Consider the following 21,961-nt stretch of genomic DNA (forward strand, 5'->3'; position numbering starts at 1 on the left):
ATATAGTTTATAGTCTCTGGGTATTAAAGCAGCGGCCACCTAGTTGCTCCCCAGCAAATGTGCTGTTCCTTAAACAGGTTCCAGGTACAGTACTGTCCTAAGTCAGGAGAGTGATAAAGGAAATGTGGGAGCAGAGCCATTATACATGCCGTCTCCACGTGGCCAGGTCAGCAGTATCTATCACTTTCACCCTAGAACATCCAGTTAATTGGTTAGAGATGAAAAATCATTGCCTTAGTGAAGGCAGTTCCCCTGCAAGTGCTTTTACTCTACTTAAGGCATATGGGGCCTTCCCTGGGGATCAGTGGTTAAGAATCTGCCTTGCAATGCAGGGATCATGGATTCCATCCCTGGTCACAGAACTGAGATCCCACATGCCGCAAGGCAGCTAAGCCTGTGTGCCGCAGCTAGGGAGTGTGTGGTGCAACAAAAAATCCCGTGTGCTGCAACTAAGACTTGACATAGCCAAATAAAAAAAAAATTTTTTTAACTCATTCTATTTAAGGCATGGTGTGTTGCTCTTCCTGAAAGATTCAAGTTGCCTCTCCATGTTACCTTAAGGAGATGGAGATGCACCATTTAGTGTGCATCTTTTTTTTTTTTTTTAAATGAATCCAGCTCTATCCTTCACAACTCAAAATTTCATTTGCTTCTTGACCTCAAGTCTGCATTATGGTCTGCAGTTTTCTGACTTTCACATATACCTCTCAGAGCTCCCATTATCTGATTCTTTATTTTTCTCTCCGTTACCATGAAGTGAGTGAAGTGCTGTTGAGTGAATTATTCATTTGTTACCTCCTATCCTCAGCAGTGTTCTCAGAATGCTCCATTCTGCACCTAATCTAATTCAGTTCCTAAAAGAGGCCAAGACTGCATTGCCCAAGGACCTAAATGACCATAGACAATTCACTCTTGTCCAGTCCCCCAGCCTATTGCCTGGGTTCACCAGTGGGCTTCTTTGCCTATTTTCCTAAATGCCTAAGACCCCTGAGTTCGTAGTGTTAATGCCGTTTATGTCCAAGGCAAGATGATGTGTGTTGGGTACCTAGATAGGGTTGAAGCAGTGAATCCAAGGCAAATGAACCTCTGACAATAAAATGTAAGAGTCTGGCTGATCTGGCCTCTCCCTGGGGGAACCATGACTGTACAGAAAAGGGCACAGGGAATGATTCACTAGGTATGTTGGCCTTTTGCCCTAATGTCAGAGGGATTTTTGTCTTGCATTGAAACTAAACCAGCATGAGTCTACAGCTTAGAATCAGGAGAGGGAAAACAAATGAGTCTTTTTGACTGTAAGAGGGGACTTAAATGTTTTCATCCTTGGGACCAGATGTTGCATCTCAGTAAGCTGGTGGCCTTTATGGATAGAGACAAAGTCATTTACAACTCCTTTCTGTGTAACAATTCAGCAAAATATTTCCCTAGAATGAAAGAGGTAGTGACGTGGAAAGAGCATGTGGGCGTATACCTGGGGTTGACTTAGGCCCTTCCACTTGGTGACCTCATAGAACAAGTCACATTCTCTAAAATTGGCTTAATACCAGAGTTTCAGGGGCTCAAGTGAGAGTACATTTGCAGTACATTGTAAAATGCTCATTAAGTGGGCTTTTATAGGCTCGGCATCTGTATGAAGCACTGTATTATCCCTTTCTTCATTTGGTGTATTAGAATTAGGGGTTTGAATAACAAGTAGCTTTGGAATGAGAGAGCATTAAAAAAGTGTCTACTGGGACTTCCTGGTGGTCTGGTGGCTAAGACTTCACGCTCCCAATGCAGAAGGCCTGAGTCAGAGATGTAGATCCCACATGTCGCAACTAGAGTCCTCATGCAAAGAAGTGGCAAAGAAGATCAAAGACCCCTCCAGCCGCAGCTAGGACTCAACACAGCCAAATACATTATAAATAAAAAATAAATAGGAAAAAGCTTAATTTCTCTGAAATATTTTTTTAAGTGTCCTTTTGGTGCCAGCATACATTATTTCCAATTCTGTCAACCTCTTAAGCTAGAATCACACTGATGAGGACCCTAACCCAAAGGGCCCAAAGCCGCCCACAGTTAGCGCCCAAGTGTTTTTCCTGGCACATGAACCTCCTCTCATTCATCAGGAACTGCTGGCTGAAAACAAAATGAGTTAAGAATGAAATCTTGGAGGCTGATGAGAGATGGAGTCCGGGATAAACTTTGAGGTCTGCATTTGGTCAATCAGCCACACAAACCATAGCTGATCAGTTCCCCTGGACAGCCAGGCTGCAGAGTTGGCGCACAGGGGTGTCTCCAGAGCGCTCAGCACACAGAGAAGTCAGTGCATTCCCGGCAAGCTGGCTTTGTTCTCCCACATGCCGGAAGGCTTAGTGAGCTCCCGAGGGAGGCTTAGTGAGCTCCTGAGGGAAGACTGGTCACCGACTGATCACCACATGCTGTCCTGCCTGCTCCCAGGCCACCCGAACTTCCTTCACCCTCCACCAGAGGTCATCCGCTGGTGAGACTTGGCCTGCCAAGCCTTGGCCAGCATCCCAGCTTTGCAGTTGTGCTTTATTTTTGGCACATCAGCCTTCCGTCCTCAAGTAGAAGGAAGAACAGCAAGATATCCTACTCGGGCCGCAAGTGTCTGCTCGGGACACGGTTCAGTCCTCCGCTGTCCCCTCTCCCTGGGCGGGTCCGGGACCTTTGGGATTCCCATCACGTTCACTCCAGGGCCTGCGAGGTATAGCGGTGAGTAGCTGGGTCAGTGAGTGATAAAAGCCTGGTGGGGAGCAGGAGAAGTCATGGGGTAGAGAAGACCCTCCCAAACCCACTAGGCCCACTTCTTCTCACTTCTGACAGTAGACGAACCCAGGAGAATGGCAGCACTGACTTTTGAAGGTATTTGTCCACAGAAAATAGATCCCTGTGACTGTTTGCTGACTGTCAGTTTTGGGGAGAGATGTTATGTTCCAAAAAGGACCGGGCTACGTCCTCGCATTTGGGGACCCTTTACAAAGGGGTGCCTTGGGGGATGCAGGTGGGGACAGTGGACAGAGGCACGAAGCTGGCCCCAAGTTAGGCCTAGAGCAAGGGGATGGGGCAAGATGGACCTCATCACCTACCCACCCAGTGCTGGAACTCGGGTGGAGATGGTGGTGCCAGGGAATGGGGCCCCTGGATGGGATGGCATGCCAGGCTGGGTCGGGATACACCCTCTGCGCATGGAGGGCTGGGGGAAGGGAGAGACCTCCTATCTGGCTTTGAGAGGTGGGGAGCAGGGGAACAGATGCCCGCCTTGGAGCTTTACAGGACTCACCAGGAACTGGGCTAATTTTTCTGGGGAACAGACACTCCTGTGCTCAGCCGGGGTTGCTGACGAGGGTGGAGTGGAGGCAGCGCCAGGCCTGCCACTGGCAGAGGAGACCGTTGTTATTCTTGTCCTTCCCCCGGTAACCAGGCACCCAGCAGTGAGGACACCAGGCTTCCTGGAACAGCCAGCCTGTCTCCAGGCAGCCCAGGCTGCCGCCAGTCAGCAAACTGGCCCCTTGATCAGGCCAGGCCTTCTTGGACCCAGAAAGCGAGATGGAAGTGGGACCAGAGGCAGCTTTGGCTGTGCTGAGCGGAAGCTCGTGCCCGTTTTCTCTCTGCCCCTTTTCCGGTTGGTACAGCATTTTCTCCATTCCTCAAATCCTCCAAGCGAGGAAGGAGTTCGGTGCCCAGTGGCCTCCACGTTCCTGAAGCAAAGCCGGCCAGCTCCTCTGAGTCCAGGCCCGAGTGTCCTGGCTCCACTCTGCCTGCCTTGCAGCGGGACCACCCAGGGCTCACTGGTCGTTAGGTAGGGCCTGGGGCATGCTGAGGACAGGACCATCCTGTGGGCAGGAATCTGGACCAGAGGGATCCCTCCGGCCGCTGACTGACATCTGTGGAGCAGCACTAGTAATACGCCTGCACTGGGCCGGGCGGGAGGGGTGGTTGGGAAGTCCCAGAGACCATCACAGTTGGATGGAGTGGGCACACGTCCATGAGTGACACCAGGGGCCGGGACCAGGACTCACCCATCAAGCTCTGCCTCCCTCGGAGCACCTGGCACAGTGCTTCTCAGAGTATGAAAGAAAGGAAGGAGGAAAGGGGACTGGTAGTCCAGTGGTTAAGATGCCAGGCTTCCAGTGCTGGGGATGTGGGTTTGATCCTGGGTTGGGGAGCTAGGATCCCGCATGTCCAGTGGTGCAGCCCCCCAAATAAAACAATATAGGCCAAAAAAAAAAAAAAAAAACCTTTTAAAAAAAGGAAGGGGAAAAGGAAGGAGGAAAGAGAACAGAGGAAGGAAGGAAGAGAGAAGGAGGGAGAGTGACAGAAGTCCTGGGTAAGGACGGAAGGAGTGAGGAAGCAGCAGTGGGAAGCATAGGAAGCCTGTCCTGGAAGGAGAGGTGTTTTCCGGGTAGGACAGTTACTACTGGAGCAATAAGGTGAGATTATGGGGGCGCCGGTGAAGTCTCTCACCTTTTCCACAAGTGCAGAGGGCAGGCAAAGGAAAGCAGGACCGGCTTCATCTCCTCCAAGAGGAAAAAGAAACAGCACTTTAATTTGTCCTTTGCAGAGTTTGTTGGTGGTACTTCCTAAACCCAGGGGTGTGTTGGCCTTGTCAGAGCTAACCCTGGGGCCCAGTGGTCTGATTCCTGCCTCAAACCTGGGCTTGGACCTGGCTGACCATCTGCTGCTCCTTCTGGGGAGCAACAGCTAACAAGGAGAACATTTTGCGAGCCACGTGGTCAACTGGGATCACAAGAGTTTACACCAGTGGGGAGAAGCAAGCTGAGCTCTTTCCAGAGCTTTCTTAAAATTCACAAGTGGTTTTTAAACTATCTTTTATTTTTAAAATTTTATTGATTTTTAATTGAAGGGTAATTGTTTTACAGTGTTGTGTTGGTTTCTCCATGTATCAACATGAATCAGCTATAGCTATACTTACGTTACTTCCTTCTTGAACCTCCCTCCCACCTCCCATCCCATCCCACCCCTCTAGGTTGACACAGAGCACCAGGTTGAGTTCCCTGTGTTATACAGCACATTCCCATTGGCTATCTATAAAATTCACAAGCATTTATTTTGAATATTCACAAGAGGTCAGCCCTCTGCCAGGACATACAAAGCTAAGGGAGAGATAGTTTTAGCCCTCACAGACCACATCCCCTAGGTCAGGAAGGCTGACGGTTTCTTTCTGTTCCCCTCTTAGAGCTGATATGACCCAGGACAAGTCGCTGCCGGACTCCTCTTCTGCACAGAGCTTCTATGAGAACTATGAGCCCAAGGAGATCCTGGGCAGGTAAGGCCCAGACCTCCCCCAAGAAGTGCGATCCGAGCCTCTGGACGGCTCTGCGGGCAGGAGCAATCTCTCCTTGACCCTGAGTCCTGACCGTCTTCATCTCCAAAGCACTGTCCACTTAGAGAAAACTTCAGTTTGGGGTTTGGGATGGAGGAAGCAGGTATAAAGGCACCCAGATCAGAGACCCTCCCAGCAAAGGGAGCCCCACCCCCCACCCCAGAGCTGTTGACAGCACATCCAATCCAGCCTTGGCTCAGGGTCAGGGGTCAGGCGTCAGAATGCAGCTCGGGGTCCTAGGGGTGTACGGTTTCTTCCTCTGAGCTGAGAAAGAGCAGTGACGGAAACCAGGAGGCCTGAAAGCAGACTTCTTCCTCTGGCTCCAGGCAAATCGCCCCCATCCCCCGGAGCCTTCTTCAACCTTCTGTCCCCCAAAGCAGGGGTTCCTAACCTCGAGGATCTAATGCCTGATGCTCTGAGGTGGAGCTGATGCAATACTAATAGAAATAAAGTACACAATAAATGTAACACTCTTGAATCATCCCAAAACTATCCCTCATCCCACAGGTCCATGGAAAAACTGTCTTTCATGAAATTGGCCCCTGGTGCCAAAAATGGGCCCCAAAGTTGGGGACTGCTGCCCCGAAGCTCACAGGGAGTTGGGGGACAAGGCAGGACCTCTCTGCTGTGGCCTGAATGTGGGCCTCCCCCTGGGGTGAGGGGCCCCCGGGACCATCTGTCCTCTGCACCCCTAGGGGAGTGAGCAGCGTCGTCAGGCGCTGCATCCACAAGCCCACGTGCCAGGAGTACGCTGTGAAGATCATCGACATCACCGGCGGGGGCAGCTTCAGCTCTGAGGAGGTGCAGGAGCTGCGAGAGGCCACGCAGAAGGAGGTGGACATCCTGCGCAAGGTCTCGGGACACCCCAACATCAGTGAGTGGTGGCCCCGAGCCACGGCAGGGTGCCCTGCCCCCGTTCTGCGCTGATAACCCGGCCGGGGAGTGTGGCCCCAGTGCAGCTAGCCAGAAACACCCAGACTGTCTCCCGCAACCCAGGGCCCCCGCCGGCGCAGTGCCTGGAGGCTTGGGGCTCCCAGCTCCAACTTCCTGCTCCCAGGATTCAGCTCCAGGCCTCTTCCTTCAGCCCTACAGAAGGGATGACAGGCAGGGGTGTGGGTGGAGGAATGTGGAGTTCAAAGTCCCTGGCTGCCCCCTCTCCTGGGGGGAGGGGGAGGCTTCCTTTGAACCCTGAAACCCCCTCCAGCTTCTGAGTCAGCCCACAGAGCCTTTAATCCCCTCACCCCTGCATTCCACTGCCCCGCCTGGGCTCCTCTGCTCCTGAGATGAGCCATTTCCATTTCAGTACAGCTGAAGGACACTTATGAGACCAACACCTTCTTCTTCTTGGTGTTTGATCTGTAAGTACCCAGGCCTGGGGCCTAACTGAGAAAATTCTCCCCATTCAGGGCTTCCTGGAGACCAGCAGCCAGCCCCCTACATGGTGGACATCAAATAAGGACACAGAAGTTTTAGGCAGATCAGGCCCCTGGGATCAGGCTGCCTGGTTTTGAACCCTGCGTCCCTTCTGGGCTGGACGATTTACTTTCCACATCAGCTTTCTCATCAGGATTGCAGGAGTAATAAATACACAGGGACTGACACAATGTAAATGCTAGTCATTACTAACTACCATGTGATGACCAGGGCGGCCAGGCAATGCTTATTCTAGACACTGAGGATAGGCAAACCTACTGCGTGCACGAGTTTTCACCGAGAGTGAGGAGAAAGCAATCAAGTCACAAAACACACACAGAGTTATGCACATTTCCAGACACACAGAGCTGAGCAAGGGTCAGAGGGAGCGGGTGGGGAATGTTCTCCAGAAGTGACCTGAACAGAGACCTGGATGAAGGGCGAGATGGAGTCCAGCCAAGACCCAGAGAAGGAGCCCCCAGCAGAGGGAAGAGCTGAGGCAGTATTGGGGCAAGAGGCCCACGAGAGAGGCAGGCGGTAGAGATTGTATTTGGCATGTAGTTCAAAGATTGACATTATCATCATTGTCATCATCACCATCATCACTGTCAACAACACGTCACTATTCCTTTGCTTGTGCACCAACAGGACTATTGAGATAAGCTCCTTGTCATCTAGGGACTAGATTTACTTCAGAGAATTATTCAAGCAGATTTTGTATTGTTGGAACTTTTTTTTTTTGTCGCCATACTGAACATGCACAGTGTTACTTTTTTTCGTGGAGACACCATTTAATTTGGCCTTTGTGTATAATTAAACTGCCAGCTGTAGGAGGCAGGAGCCTGCTGATGGCCCTTGCAGTGTCCCAGCGTTTACTGGTACATCTTTTTGCTGCTGCTGCTGCCATTAGTGAGTTCTCCTAGTGTGTTTAAAATGGAATTGAAGTGATCAAAACCGGAGGCACACATTGCTTTTTAAGAACATGGTACCGATAATGTCTGAATTACATCTGTAATTTCTGGGCTGCTCCTCAAAGAGAACTCCCCTCCCTGCTGCATCAGCTAAATTCAAGGATTTTCTTGTCTCCCTCTGATACTGGCCAAAATCTCTTGGACCCTGCTTTCCCTGGAGGGGTGGGCAGGATACACCTTTTTTATTCAACCAAGGGAGACTTTCCCAGGACCCCTCCAGCCTTGCCCAGCTGCAGCTGTCTCAACTCTGCTCAGTGGCTCAGTCCTGTAGAGCCCTTGGGGGCAGCTCAAATGTCTCTAACCTTTGAAGAAGTTGCTTGGGAAGTTATTTATAATGCTGCCTCAAGTTGCCCTCCAGGGTGTAACTAGATTATTCCAGCAGAGACCTCCTTCTAGATCCTCTCAAGTGGGAAGATGGAATCACACTTCTAAAAAATCCAAAAATAGGCAAAACCGCTCCTCCATCACTTGTACTGCTGCTGCTTCCATTTGTTCCTGGAAAAAGACAGGACACTCTGGTCCTTCTGATCTGGGTCTGGGACCTTGGGCCAGTGACTCAGGGTCCCTTTCTCCTCCCCCGACTCTGATTTTGGCTTTGATGGGTCCCAGTCCATGCTGTCACTCCCACACATGGGGACCCTCACAATGGTGGCACCCCACCCCTCCAGTGTCCCTTGTTCTTACTCCAACCTTCCCAGACAGCCTCTCCACTCACTTCCCCAGCTCCTCCCTGCAGATTGTGGTCCTTAGTGGGGAGTGGGCCACTTTGCCCCTGGAGGTGTTAGGTGGGAAATAGGGTAAGGAGGGGGTGACCTGCTGGGCCATCCAGTGACAAATCCTCTGTCCCCACAGGATGAAGAGAGGGGAGCTCTTTGACTACCTCACTGAGAAGGTCACCCTGAGTGAGAAAGAGACCAGGTGAGGGTCCACTTGCCCCTCTCCCTACTTCCTGTCTGAGTCCAGCTTAGGCACGGAGGTTGTGGAGGCAGCACGGCGTGCACTGGTCTGGTTGGGGAGTGTGCGCTGTGGGCTATGGTGGTATCCCTCCTTCCTTGACCCAGCCTAGGTGGGTCCGCCTGTCTGGAGTCCTCTGTTACTTGCAGTCAGGCTGGCCTATGGGCTTTGGTCTCCCTGCCTGTTACCTGACCTTGCAGAGTAGCAGATGAGGGTAACGTGTGCCTGTGCCACCCCAGGAAGATCATGAGAGCCCTGCTGGAGGTGATCGCCACCTTGCACAGACTCAACATCGTGCATCGGGATCTGAAGCCTGAGAACATCCTCCTGGACGATAACATGAACATCAAGCTTACAGACTTCGGCTTTTCCTGCCAGCTGGAGCCAGGAGAAAAGCTGCGAGGTCTGGAAACGTGGCCCCAGCCCGTGTTAGGGGCTCAGGCTCTCTCATCAGCTCTCCCGGGAACAGGGACTGCCTGGGTTTTTCCCCCCCAGAATAAAAAATCCTACCATTTCAAGGCTGGCTCTCTCTTCCCGGGACTGGGCTGAGCCAGGTTCCCACTGCCTGTGTTCCAACCCAGTGCTGGCTCCTATGACCAAGCCACTGACAGGCCCCAAGTGGGTGGCCATAGGAGCCAGCACCCTGGCCTGCCCTTGGCTCTGAGCCTGGGGCCGTGTTCAGAGTCCCAGTCCGGCCATACCACTTCAGTTCCACGTCTACTGTCCCTGTGGGCCTTTCTCTTCCATGTGCCTCTGCTGACCTGCCCCGATGGAAACTGTCCCTGCAGAGGTCTGTGGGACCCCCAGTTACCTGGCCCCTGAGATCATCGAGTGCTCCATGAACGATGACCACCCCGGCTATGGGAAGGAGGTGGACATGTGAGTGTGTTGGGGAGAGGGAGGTGACCCGTAGGGACAGGGGTGCTCCCCTGACTGGGAGCACCGGGCTGGGGAAGGGGGATGGGGTGGGCGCTACAGCCCGCCCACCTGTCTCCCTCCGCTGCTCCCCGGATGCCAGGTGGAGCACGGGGGTCATCATGTACACGCTGCTGGCCGGCTCCCCGCCCTTCTGGCACCGCAAGCAGATGCTGATGTTGAGAATGATCATGAGTGGCAACTACCAGTTTGGCTCACCGGAATGGGATGATTACTCGGACACCGTGAAGGACTTGGTGAGAGGCCGGGTGTGCTGGCTCCCGGGCTCAGGCGAGGGGCAAGTCCAGTGTTGGTGTCGGAGTCAGGGGAGGGGGGGTTGTTGGGGGTCGGGGGAGGAGTGGTGGGAGAGATGGAGGCGCCTGCTGCGAGAGAGACCCCGGCCTGACACGTCCTCCGTTCCACCGTGTTTCTCTCAGGTTTCCCGCTTCTTGGTGGTGAGCCCCCAGAGGCGCTGCTCGGCAGAAGAGGCCTTGGCGCACCCCTTCTTCCAGCAGTACGTGGTGGAGGAAGTGCGTCACTTCAGCCCCCGGGGCAAGTTCAAGGTACTACGGGCTCACCTCCCACTCAGGGCCCCTGAAACCCAAGCCCCCAGTACCCTTCATACGGACTCCTTACGACCACCTGCCCTTCCCCTCCTATCCAGCCCTATGATGGTTCCAGCTCAATTTCTTCCGGCTTCTGTTGCTGATAGTCTAAAAGCCTGCGCTTGCGGGCCGGGCGGGAATGGGGGTAATTGGGGGGCGGGGGGCGGGAGGCGGTGACGGTAGGACGCGCCCAACCGTCGCCATACAAGGCTTGGAGACATCCGAGCTCGGGTCGGCCTGCGTGGGACGCGGGAGGAGACAGGCCTGGGGTGTGGCCCGGCGCTCAGGCCCCGCCCCCCGCAGGTGATCTGCCTGACGGTGCTGGCTTCAGTGCGCATCTACTACCAGTACCGCCGGGTGAAGCCCGTGACCCGGGAGATTGTCATTCGAGACCCCTACGCCCTCCGGCCTCTGCGGCGACTCATCGACGCCTACGCTTTCCGGATCTATGGTCACTGGGTGAAGAAGGGGCAGCAGCAGAACCGGGCGGCCCTCTTCGAGAACACGCCCAAGGCCGTGCTCCTGTCCCTGGTTGAGGAGGACTTCTGAGCGGAGGGCGGGCGGGGTAGGTGGGGCGGGGGTCAGGCAGGGTGCAGAAGCCACCAAAAGGGGGTGAGAGTGTGTGCAGGGCCCTGTCCAGAGGGTACACTTGGCCCTGGCCAGGACCTCAGGAACTGGGGCCACTCTCCCCTCTCAGAGGCATCATTTGATGGTCAGTGCAGCCGGAGCCAGGCCCCCGCACTAGGGGACCAGCTGTGGTCTAGAACCTGGAGCCTCTACGCAGCTCCACTGCCCAGGTGTACTACCATCTCCACTTCTCCTCTGGAGGCCCAGAGTTACTGACACTCAGTGCACTGCTCAGAGGGTCCCAGGGTGAGGATGAAAGAGAACAGTCTGAGAATCACAATCACAGGTGATTTTTACTGACCCCACAATACCCAGTGACACCATGGGAGCAGGTTCTTCTCTGGGGACGTTTATAGAGGCATGTGGGCGCCCTTGCATAATTAACAATAGAAAGGGAATCATCTGCTGTTTCTTCTGAGTACTATTCATTCTGCGACTCCCATGGTGCACAGTCTCACCTGGTAAATCCATGGTTCTCCTAGACCCTTTTAAGACTGACATTGAGCTTTAAAGAGCCCACGGAACTGCATTTCATGTGCTGGAAACCAGGTTCCCTCGGAGACATGTGAAACCCCACAAATAAGGCAAATAAAGGAATCATTTTCTTTCTATGGCAACTTGCTGGGAAAACAAGGAGGCCTGGGGAGATTCTGGATTCCCCAAGAGCTCAGTTGGTAAAGAATCCACCTGCAGTGCATGAGACCCTGGTTCAATTCCTGGGTTGGGGGAGATTCTGCCTTGAATAATGTCAGATCCCTGGGTCAGACATCATGAAAGGGGGAAGGAGCAGATTGAAAATTTTTTTCACAAACTGCCTTTCTGAGCACTGTGACCCAACTGTTTGAATATGTGGCCCCTATATGGTCAATATCTGACCTCTAAGAGAAACATCCAGCTCCTGGCCACAATCAATAAGTTGGGCCCCTTGTCCAAGACACAGTATCACCCTTCTGTGGAGGTCAGGGTCCTTTCCTGCCCTGGGGAGAGGTGCCTGTCACAGAGGATGGGGAAGGGATGGAGGTCATCTGGAGTCTGGCTGTGTTTGGAATGTGGCCAGGGAGTGGCCTGGGTGCCACAGGACTCTTCTGGTTTCTGCATAGCCACTCACAGCTCTCCAGGCGGTCGGCCTGCACCCGAAGCGCAGCGGAAGCCTAGGTTGTCTGAGGCTGAATCTGGAGTGTTGCCCATCCTGCCACCAGAGAATGGGAGAGAGAACGGACATTTGCTGAGAAAGGGGCCTGGGCCTCACCCAGCTCTCCTGCTCCAGCTCCCAGGGCCTTCTGTGGTCTGGGGTTTTGGGGGCTGGGGACTGAGGAGGGCCTAGTCTCGAAAGAAAAGTGGTGTGAGGGCAGGTCCAGAGGGCATGCCATTCCTGGGGAGTAGGGAGAGGTAAGAAGGGACCTTGGGACAGGGTGGAGGAAGCGAGGCTGGTCCTGAGACTGCATGGAAGGCAGGAAAGGCTGTGCCTAATAACTTCCAACTGTTGGTAGTTCAGACTAATAACTCAGCCAAAAAGAACCTGTTGGCAACAAGTGAGACCATCACAGCCTCAATCAGTACTCACACTTTTCAAAGAACTTTCACATGGATTCCTGCATTTGCTATTTCTCTTACTGCTCTGGAGGGTAGGTTTTGTTCACCATCTCACAGACCCCAGAATCAGATACCAGGAAGATTTACATGTCTTGCCCAAGGCCAACCACTCTTTCAGCAGAATCAGCAGCAAACCCAATTTCCTGGTCCCCAGACCAATACTTTCTCCACTCCTTTGTCCTAAGGTAAAAGGGGAGACTTCTCTGGTGGCCCAATAGTTAAAAATCCACCTTGCAATGCAGGGAATGGGGTTCGATTCCTGATCAGGGAATGACGATCCCACATTCCTTGGGGCAACTAAACCAGTGCACTGAACTACTGAGCCCAGGTGCCACAACTAGAGTTTGTGAGTCACAATGAAAGATCCTGCCTGATGCAATGCAGCAAATAAATAAGTAAATAAACATCAAAAAAAAAAAAAAAAAAGGTGAGGATAATCCACATGGCCTCTCTACCATCCTTAAGGAACCCAGGAGCAGGAGGAGCTGCAAGGAGATTAATCAAAATAAATCTACAGACAAAGCAGAAAGTCCTAGAAGGCAACTTGGGAGCTGGGAACTCTACCATTCAGGGGCCAGCACTAACCGTCACTAATCATCCGTATGAAATGAGCAGGTCCCAGGACCTCCCTGAGACTATATTTCCTTGATTGTAAAACAAAATGGTTGCAGAAAATGTTTTTTTACGTGCCCTCTTTGTTAGAAAAGTTAATATTTCAATGATCCCTGGCCATGACCTATTGATGTGGCCATTCCAGTCCCCTCCCTCTGCACGCCTAGCTATGAGGATAAGAGAAACCCATATAATTAAGACATCAGACACAGTCTACCTCGGTGCTGAGAGCTGGCAGGAAAAGGCACCAGGCTCCTGGCTTTACCTGGTGAGGTTGGCTTGCTTTCTCTTCTGGACCCACACCCCCCAGTGGAGAGAGAGGTGTAGAAGCAGTGCCCACAGCAGCTCCGGTGCTACCTGTGCTCCAGGAGACCAGGACCCAGCCCCTCACCTGGTGGTGACACGTGCCCGGTGGTTGGCAGAGCCATCGGCTGTGTCGATCCAGGACGCCCCCCGGAGGACACGCATGTCCTGGTCGGCAGCCTGGTACTCTGACGCCGTCCACTCCCATACGTTGCCCACGAGGTCATAGAGCCCTGTGGCACAGCGGCGGCTCAGGCCCTGGCTGGGAATGCCACCTCCACCCGCCCTGACCAACAACGGCCCAGGGGACCGAATGCTTCCCAGCGCTGCTTCTCCTGCCTCGACTACCAGGCAGAACCATCCAGCCAACCAACCTGTGAGCGCCGACAGCAACCCACTGTGTAGTCTTACCGTAGTCATTCTGTGGGGGGAAAGCATTCACGGGGGAGACGCCATGGAAGCCATCCTCAGCCTTGTCGCCCTTGGGGAACTTTCCCTGGGGTGGGTGGGAAGGGATGTTTAGGTTACAGGATTTACCATCCACTTGCCCAGAGGGTTTTAAACCAAGGCCATCTTGCGGTACCCTCTGGGGTAGGGGAAGGGCATGGGGCAGTGACCTGAGGTCCCAAGCTAGCTGCCTCACGTCCTCCACCATGACCTCCTGGCTGGATTAGGAAGTCTGTGGTTCCCCGTATGTCCACACCCGCCCAGCCCACCCACTTCTCCACTCTCAGCGACTTCCCTCAGCTGCATGAACCCCACGTGCCTTCGGAGGAAAGGCCCCGTCTCCCCGCTCTGTACCCCGCCTCTCCCTACAGGAACCAGTGCTCCCTTGCACCTTCCCCTTCCCTTCCACCTTCCCCTTCCCTTCCACCACCAACAGGCTTCACTCTCCCTTACCTGCCCTGACCCTGCCTTCCTCACCTCCTGCTCTTTACCACCAAGATTCTGGAACAAGTAACCAGTGTTTGCTGATGTCATTTGTTCAACTTATTCATTCGACTGGAGGGCAGCAGCTCTGTGTGCCAGCCCTCAGAGTCTGTCACATCTCTGAACACGCTGGACCCTTTCCCACTGCTGACACGCATGGTGTTTCCCCCATTTTTCTCCTGGCAAGCTTCAGTTCCACCAGCTCAAATGGCACGTTCACCGTCCAGTCACTCCCCCACCGTCCCAGGCAGGGATGCGCTCCTGAGCACACACTGCTCATCTTTACCACGCAGCCCCACTACACTGTCTTTCGCTTTATCCCTTTACTGCTTTACCCCTTTTCCGGTCTGTTAGAACATGGAGGCCCCTGAGTCCCATGGCCTAATGCCATGCCCAGCCTGCAGCAAGTCTCAATCCACACCCTCAGAAAAGAACAAGGGCGAGGAACTTGTCTTACCTGCCACAGGTTGGTGCGGTTTGGCTGGAACTTGTTTCCCCAGGGGTACACCTGACCTGCCGGGAGGGCAAGGAGACAGCAGAGGAGGGGAGAGGTAAAGGGTTGGGGAAGAAGGGAAAGACAGAAGGAGCGAGGGGACCGAAAGGAAGAGAGGAGGTGATGAGAAAGAAGAGTAAGATGACTCACTTTGACATCTCACACCCTTCCCTTGTCCTCACAGAACTGCACTCAGAGCCCCTGACTTCTGATCTGTTCCTGGACAGCACAATCCTAGGTGTGATTTGGACCAGTGCCATTCTGTAAACTATCTGTTACCCACTCATGCTGGGGTAAGTACAGAAACCAAGGGTAAGCACTGAGAGATTTGTTCACTGGACTTAGACTGGATCAATGAACAAGCAATCTCATTTATCACATGAATAATACTGACTATGGGTATAGCTGGTGTTCATTCAAAGAGTGTGTAGAGGCAGTGAATATGGCGAATTGCCATTTCACTCTAACTTTTTGTTTAGTTAGGATTGAAAAATAACTGAGTTACGAACAAATAGCAGTTTGTCACATTAATCCCTCCACAGCTATGGAAAAGGTATCCAGCGTAGGGAATACTTTTCTTTTCCTCACGCCATGTGGTTCTGATTGTATTTATCTGAAGTGGCACATGTCTGTGGAATCTCCAACAATTAAAAAAAAAAAAAGTATGTCTGTTTTTTCATTCCATTTTCTAGTTATTAATTTTTATGGTATTTTATGGAAGTACTGGTTTGAGACAGATTAGAAATAACAGTAACAACTGATCCATGACCACAGAGTGTAAGAAGCACTACTCCAGGGAGTGTGAGCCCGTCCCACCCTTTGAAGCTCCCCACCCCGCACCCATGCAAGGCAGGATGGAGAGAAAGAATCAAGGAAGATTGCCCTGGCATCTCTATACCCTTCAAGCCCCCTCGGGCAGCAAACTCCCACTCTTCCTCGGTGGGCAGCCGTTTCCCCCGCCAAGCACAGTAGGCACGGGCATCATTCCAGCTCACGTGTACCACTGGGAACTCCAGTTTCTCTCGGATGCCAGAGCCAGGACCTGCAGGCTGATAGCCAGGATGAAGTGAGACAAGCTTCTGGGAGCTCATGGAAGTCTGAGGAAGGCTAGGCTTAGGGTGCCTGAGTTCAGCTTTTACCACTAGATGGAGCAAGGAAGTAGGAAGAGAGAGCCTGGTGAGCGAGGAGAGGTCCAGAGACAGAAAGGACTACACGAGACAAAAGGGAGAAAGGGGACAAAGGGGATGGGCCAGGGTAAAAGGACTGGTGCAGAGCACACGGGGCAGCTTGGCTGCTTCCCTGAAATTTCTCCGTCATCCTTTAAAACTCAGTATTCCCAGATGGGCAAGGGATCACGGGAAGCCAGGCTTCCACAATGAGAGTCAGCAGGGGTAGGAAACAAGACTGAGGAACCAACCCTTACCTGCCTCCAGAATGCCCTTTCTACGGGGAGCCACCAGAGGAGAGACTGCAAAAAAGAAGGAGCGCAATTACAAGGTGCTCTGACCCAGCGAGGCACCTTCCTGACGGACATCCAGGAGGCAGAGACTTCAGGCTGAGACTCAGGTGGTCCAAGTGAGGCTGTGTCTGGGATCTTTTACTTATTTGTTTATGGCTGTGTGGGGTGTTGGCTGCTGTGCGGGCTTTTCTCTAGGGTGAGCGGGGCTACTCTCTAGTTGCGGTACATGGGCTTCTCGTTGCAGTGGGTTCTCTTATCGTGGCTCATGGGCTTCAGTAGTTAGGGCTCCCAGGCTCTAGAGCACAGGCTCAGTAGTTGTGGCACACGGCCTTAGTCACTCACTGGCATGTGGGATCTTCCTGGATCAGGGATCAAACCGTCATCTCCTGCGTTGGCAGGCAGATTCTTTACCACTGAGCCACCAGGGAAGCCCCTGTGTTCAGAATCTTTAAAGTGTGACACCTCAACACCCTTATTAGAAGGAGGCTTCTCCAGGGGTTCTCTGGCTGGTCCAGGGAGTACGCTGAACCCTGTGTATTATCTGCATCTTACAGTTCTCTCTCTGTGGACCTCAGCACAGAGTGAACTTCCCGGGAGTGTGTGTTCATCTGGCTCTTCCAGGGTGGGTCTCTCTGGCTTCTTCCTTGCCTCTGGTTCTCAGGTTTGATTCTCTACGGTGGCCCAGGTGACCCCTAGACCCCATAGGCTTCTCGGTCCAGGTCCCACTCCCATGAACCCAGCTGCAAGCCTGGGTTCTCTTACCTGCATTCTCTGGGTTGCTTTGTTTCTAAGCTCATCAGAGACAAGGTCCTCAAAGACAAAGCTCCACCCAAACACCTCAGCCTCTGTGCGGTACTTTTTCTCCCTGACAAACTCCCTAAAAAGAGAGATTTCATAGTTTAGCGGACAGGCTTCTGTGCTCCACCCTCACCCTCTCTTGCTGCAGCAAACCTCATACACCCTTATCCTATTAGTCACACATCATAGAGTCTTTAGGAACTACAAGGAATTAACCTGAGAGCCTGAGCAGATTTTCTTTTAAAATTTGTTTCTGTGTGTGCAGTTCACAAACAGGAGAATTCACATTTTTGGGGGTATAGTTTTGTGAGTTTTGATAAACCATATAGTCAATGTCACAATCAAGATACAGAGCAGTTCCATTAACTGCCCCCCAAAATTCCCCGATGCCTCCTCAAACACTGATCTGTTTTTTGTCTCCATAGTTCTGCCTTTCCCAGAATGTCAATTCACATAAACTGAATCAGGCAGTATGTAGTTTTGGGGTCTGGCTTCTTTCACTTAGCATACTGCTTCCAAGAATCATCCGTGTTGTTGACAATGTCAGTGGTTTGTTCCTTTTTTTTTTTTTTTGCAGTTTTATTGCTGAGTAGTATTTCACTGGATGGATAGACCAGATTTCATTTATCCATTCACCAGCTGCAGGTCATCTGGGTTATCTCCAGTTTTTGGAGATAATGAATAAAGCTGCTGAGAAGATTCAAGGGCAGGGAGTGGGTCTCTCTTCAACACATACCTAATCTCACATCGATCATGGGAGGAAGGGAGAATAGGTTTTACTATCTCCTTCAGACAGATGAGAGAAATTGAGTCAAATCAAAATGACTTGCTGAGGGACTTCTCTGTGGTCCAGCGGTTAAGAATCTGCCTTGCAATGCAGGGGATGCGGGTTCAATCCCTGGTAGGGAAACTAAGATCCCACATGCCGAGAAGCTACTGAACCTGAAAGCCACAACTAGAGAGTCCAAGTGCTGCAACTAAGACCCAATGTCACCAAACAAATGAATATTTGTTTTAAGAAATGACTTGCTGAGATTTTATAATGGATTTTCATATAGTTTGGTATGGCTGAGCCAATTTCAACATGCAGATTTCCAGGATAAGACAGATTGTTTTCTCTGGACTAAGAGTACCCGGTTGGTGTTAGCCCTCTGATATTAGAAGACACTGTTCACCCATCAAAGGGGTACTAAGAATGGAGGAGGAGGCGAGATTTGGTAGCAATAGTTACTTATTGACCTCTGACCATCTGAATGGTTTGAGACTCTTACCAGAGAGGTAAACACAGATTACGGGTTCTAAGCAAAGTTTAGGGGCTTTCTGGGGGTGACATTATATTTCCTTCATCTAAAAGGTCATCATTTGAAACATAAAAGAATGCATCTATCTAGCTAGCAATTTATGGTTGTCATCATGTGGTGTGAGCCTGATCAGAAGTGATTTCTCCTTTGATTTTAATAACTTTCCTTTTACAAATATTTTTTAAAGCATATATAACATTATATTATAGAAAAATGAGAAAACATAGGTAAGAAAAAGGAAAAAACTAAAACCATCCATTATCACACCAAGATACAACTGTCTATATTCTCTCCCTCTTCACTCCACAACCAAGTTTTTTTTTAAGATGACATCTCTAATTTATTTATTTATTTTTGGCTACACTGTGCAGCATGCAGACTCTCAGTTCCCTGACCAAGAACTGAACCAGTGCCCTGCCTTGGGAGCACAGAGTCTTAACCACTGGACTGCCAGGGATGTCCCCAATCAAGGGTTTTTAAATCGCTTTTATAAGGTTCTTCCTGTCATTATTTTCATTTGGAAATCACAAAAACATGAGCAAAATCCATCACCTCATGCAATATTGCATCTTCCAGTTCTTTTTAACACATATACATTCTACACACATAGTTTAAAAAACTGGGCCAAATCCTATGTAGTATTTTGTAACCTTTCTTCACAACATTTTTAACTATCTCTTTTTGACAACAGGTTTTTAAGGCTACTAAGTATTCTGTTATATTGATGCAATATATTTAAGTGATCCTTAAATTGTTAACATTTATTTACAAAATCACCTTTTTAGCTAAACTTTTTTGGACAACCTTAATTCTTCAAGACAAATTCCTAGAGGTGGAACCAATGAGTCAAAAGGCCTGAGGAGTTTACTGACAATCTTTATGCTTATTTTAGCCTGAGTCTCCTGAATCAATTTTCACCAGCAAGTTTTGATCTTGAAAACTTTTAAATCCACAAATGTAAAATTTGAGTCATTTTTCACATTTGCTTTATCTTCCCATCCTTTCCTCTTCCTTCCCCCTCCTTTCTATATACTCCTCCCTTCACTGTTTGAAGGTAAATTACTGACATATGCTGGATCATTTTCTACTTTAGCCTACCCAAAATGTATCACTTTGGGGACATTGAGGCATTCAACATGGCTTCCTAGATTAAGCTGGAATCAAAATGTTTGATTCTGGAAATAATTCCATTTCCCTAAGTAATACTGGGTTGGCCAAGAAGTCTGTTCAGTTAGTTCAGTAACATCCTTGTTGAAACTGAAAAATACGTCATTTTAACTTAAAACCAAACGCACTTTTTGGCCAACCCAATATAAAGGGAATTTAAGGAACTCTCAACTATTATGCCCCTTCTCCCGATTGATCCTCTTCTGTTGAAGAGTGTCTGACTTCTGCCCATGTTTCTCAGTGCTATGCCCAGTGCATGGGACAATCCACTGGCTCAAGAATCAGGGGATCTGAGTTACAGGCCCAGTTGGCCACTCATGAAAGATGAGGACTCTTTGGACTTCAGATTCCTCATCTGAAAAATGCAGATAACACTTGCAAAGGTCATATTCTGATAGTGAACAAGCTAAGCTCCTTTTAAATATTGTGAAATATTATTAGAGTAACTCTTCCAGGAGTCACTTCTCCTGGAAGAACACTGGGAGTACCTGAAGTCTTTGTTGGTGACAGGAAATATGTCGATGGCAAAGGGTTTTACCGTCACCTCCCGGACAGGTCCTTCACCATCTCTGCCATCTGGTGAATCAGTTCCCATCTGGAATCGCCCACCTGGTAGCTGGACCATGTTGACTGTCTGCCCATTTCCTGCAGAGGAAAAAGAGAGTGGTCATTAATTACATGAATATATATAAAACAAGTGGCAATATTTGGATCATATGTAAGACTCAATGCTATAGTGAAAAAATCTGGAGGCTGAAAAATTTGGCTTTAAATTCTTATTCTGTCACTTAATTTGCTGAATGACCTTGGGCAAATTACTTCTTCTGGATTTCAGTTTCTTCATCTATAAAATGGGGGTAATATCTAACTAACTCAAATGCATGGCTATATTAAAATGTGTGAAATGTTTAGCACATGGTAGGTTTTCAACAAATGATTTTCTTTCTTTACCTCTCTGTCCCTCTACATGACAACCCTTTGTCCCAGTGAGATAAATCTAAACATTGTAAGAATCTGCCTGCCAGTGCAGGAGACCAGGTTTGATCCTTGGGTTGGGAAGATCCCCTGGAGAAGGAAGTAGCAACCCACTGCAGAATACTTGCCTGGGAAATTCCATGGACAGAGGAGCCTGGTAGGCTACAGTCCCTGGAGTCGCAAGAGTCCGACACGAGTTATCGACTAAACAACAGCATAGCCTTAAATACATCTATCAACTTTCCATTCATTCTTCTGCTCATGTTGTTTCTTTGCCTCTTCTCCATTACATAAGAAAGAAAAGAACTACATCTATTTTCCCAGGTTATACCTGGCACCTAGCACAAGTGCACAAAAATTATCATCAAATAATCGAATGAACTCTCTCATACATGCTGTTTGAATACCTCAAAAAAAAAAATCATAGTATTAAAAGGATCTTTATTTCAACTCCCTCATTTGACAGGAAGAAACCAAGACCCTAAAGGCCACACTCCTCTGGCTTGATGTACTACTTTGTTGTGTTTTTACCTAAAGATGTCTAAGTACTCTAAGTTCCCTAAAGGCAGAGTCCACACGTTTTCATGTCCCCCAGAATCTTATCTTTGGCCCTTTTCTGGATCTCATTCTGACACACACTAATGATTTAATCAACTTTAAGGGAGGCTGGAGGGTGGAATAGAGCAAGCAGGAGATTCTCAGACTAAAAGAGAATTAAGAAACAACACACAATAGCAATATTTGAATTTTATTTGGACATTAATTCCACAAGTAAACTATAATTTAAGAACAGAGCAGATAGATTTGAACACTAACTGGATGTTTAATGACATTAAGGAGTATTGTTAATTTTTTAGGTGGGAGAGTTAGTGATACTTTGTGTGTGTGTGTGTGTGTGTGTGTGTGTGTGATTTTTCTTGTCTTTTTGGCTATTCAAACTAAATAATTACGAATAAAACTGTATTGTGCCTCAATTCACTCCAAACTAAATCTCCCAGAGGAATGGAAAAATGGAAGGGGTTACAAACAAGCAAGATTAAAATTGGCAACTGTTTAAACTGGGAAACAGGTACGTGGCGGGGGGCGGGGGGAGGCGCGGGGGGCGGGCGGGAGAGGCTTGTTTTATTAATTTTTTTATGCTCAAAAGATTCCAGAATAATAAATTAAAAGTTTAAAAAAAAAAAGTGAAATACAACGATACGAGCTGTTAACCCCCTCGCCCAGCTGGCCGCCTCTGGGAGGTACCTCCGGGCGCTGCCAGCCGCGGTGGCCGAGCGCCCCAGCCCTTTCCTCCTGCCTCCTGGGACAGTCGGGCAGGCCAGCACACTGACCTAGTTCGAGCCACCGGCCGGAGAGGAGCGACAGCACAGTCAGCAGCGGCGACAGCGAAATGCCCATGCCGGGAACACGAGCCCCCGGAGCACCGCTGCAGGAGTAGCACCACCCTGCGGCTCTGTTGCGCACGCGCCCCGCACGCCTCACGTCGGCGGCCGTGCCCTGC

At 50.3% G+C, this 21,961-nt stretch overlaps 2 protein-coding genes across 5 annotated transcripts; one reads left to right on the forward strand and one right to left on the reverse strand.

The window, feature by feature from the left end:
- The first annotated feature begins 65 nt into the window (after positions 1–65).
- On the forward strand, positions 66–11,446 carry PHKG1 (phosphorylase kinase catalytic subunit gamma 1). 3 transcript variants are annotated; one of them, XM_070362334.1, is made up of 10 exons: positions 66–2,712; positions 5,198–5,287; positions 6,040–6,218; positions 6,648–6,702; positions 8,581–8,646; positions 8,922–9,085; positions 9,471–9,561; positions 9,701–9,854; positions 10,035–10,160; positions 10,506–11,446. In XM_070362334.1, exons 2-10 carry the CDS (start codon positions 5,205–5,207, stop codon positions 10,749–10,751), a joined length of 1,164 nt encoding a protein of 387 aa, XP_070218435.1. In that variant the 5' UTR covers positions 66–2,712; positions 5,198–5,204; the 3' UTR covers positions 10,752–11,446. The 3 variants fall into 3 exon arrangements, with proteins under 3 accessions (XP_070218435.1, XP_070218436.1, XP_070218433.1); XM_070362335.1 differs by lacking the exon at positions 66–2,712 and adding an exon at positions 2,818–2,862; XM_070362332.1 differs by lacking the exon at positions 66–2,712 and adding an exon at positions 2,897–3,622.
- SUMF2 (sulfatase modifying factor 2) lies at positions 6,282–21,923 on the reverse strand. Of its 2 annotated transcripts, none has more exons than XM_070362337.1 (9): positions 21,792–21,923; positions 19,974–20,130; positions 16,982–17,096; positions 16,184–16,228; positions 15,659–15,809; positions 14,725–14,780; positions 13,749–13,833; positions 13,426–13,570; positions 6,282–6,430 (listed from the first exon to the last, which is right to left on the reverse strand). In XM_070362337.1, exons 1-9 carry the CDS (start codon positions 21,856–21,858, stop codon positions 6,304–6,306), a joined length of 948 nt encoding a protein of 315 aa, XP_070218438.1. In that variant the 5' UTR covers positions 21,859–21,923; the 3' UTR covers positions 6,282–6,303. The 2 variants fall into 2 exon arrangements, with proteins under 2 accessions (XP_070218438.1, XP_070218439.1); XM_070362338.1 differs by lacking the exon at positions 6,282–6,430 and adding an exon at positions 11,179–12,018.
- Between the last annotated feature and the right edge of the window lie 38 nt (positions 21,924–21,961).

This window comes from Bos mutus, chromosome 25, assembly GCF_027580195.1.
Source record: "Bos mutus isolate GX-2022 chromosome 25, NWIPB_WYAK_1.1, whole genome shotgun sequence".
Classification (NCBI taxonomy): Eukaryota; Metazoa; Chordata; class Mammalia; order Artiodactyla; family Bovidae; genus Bos; species Bos mutus.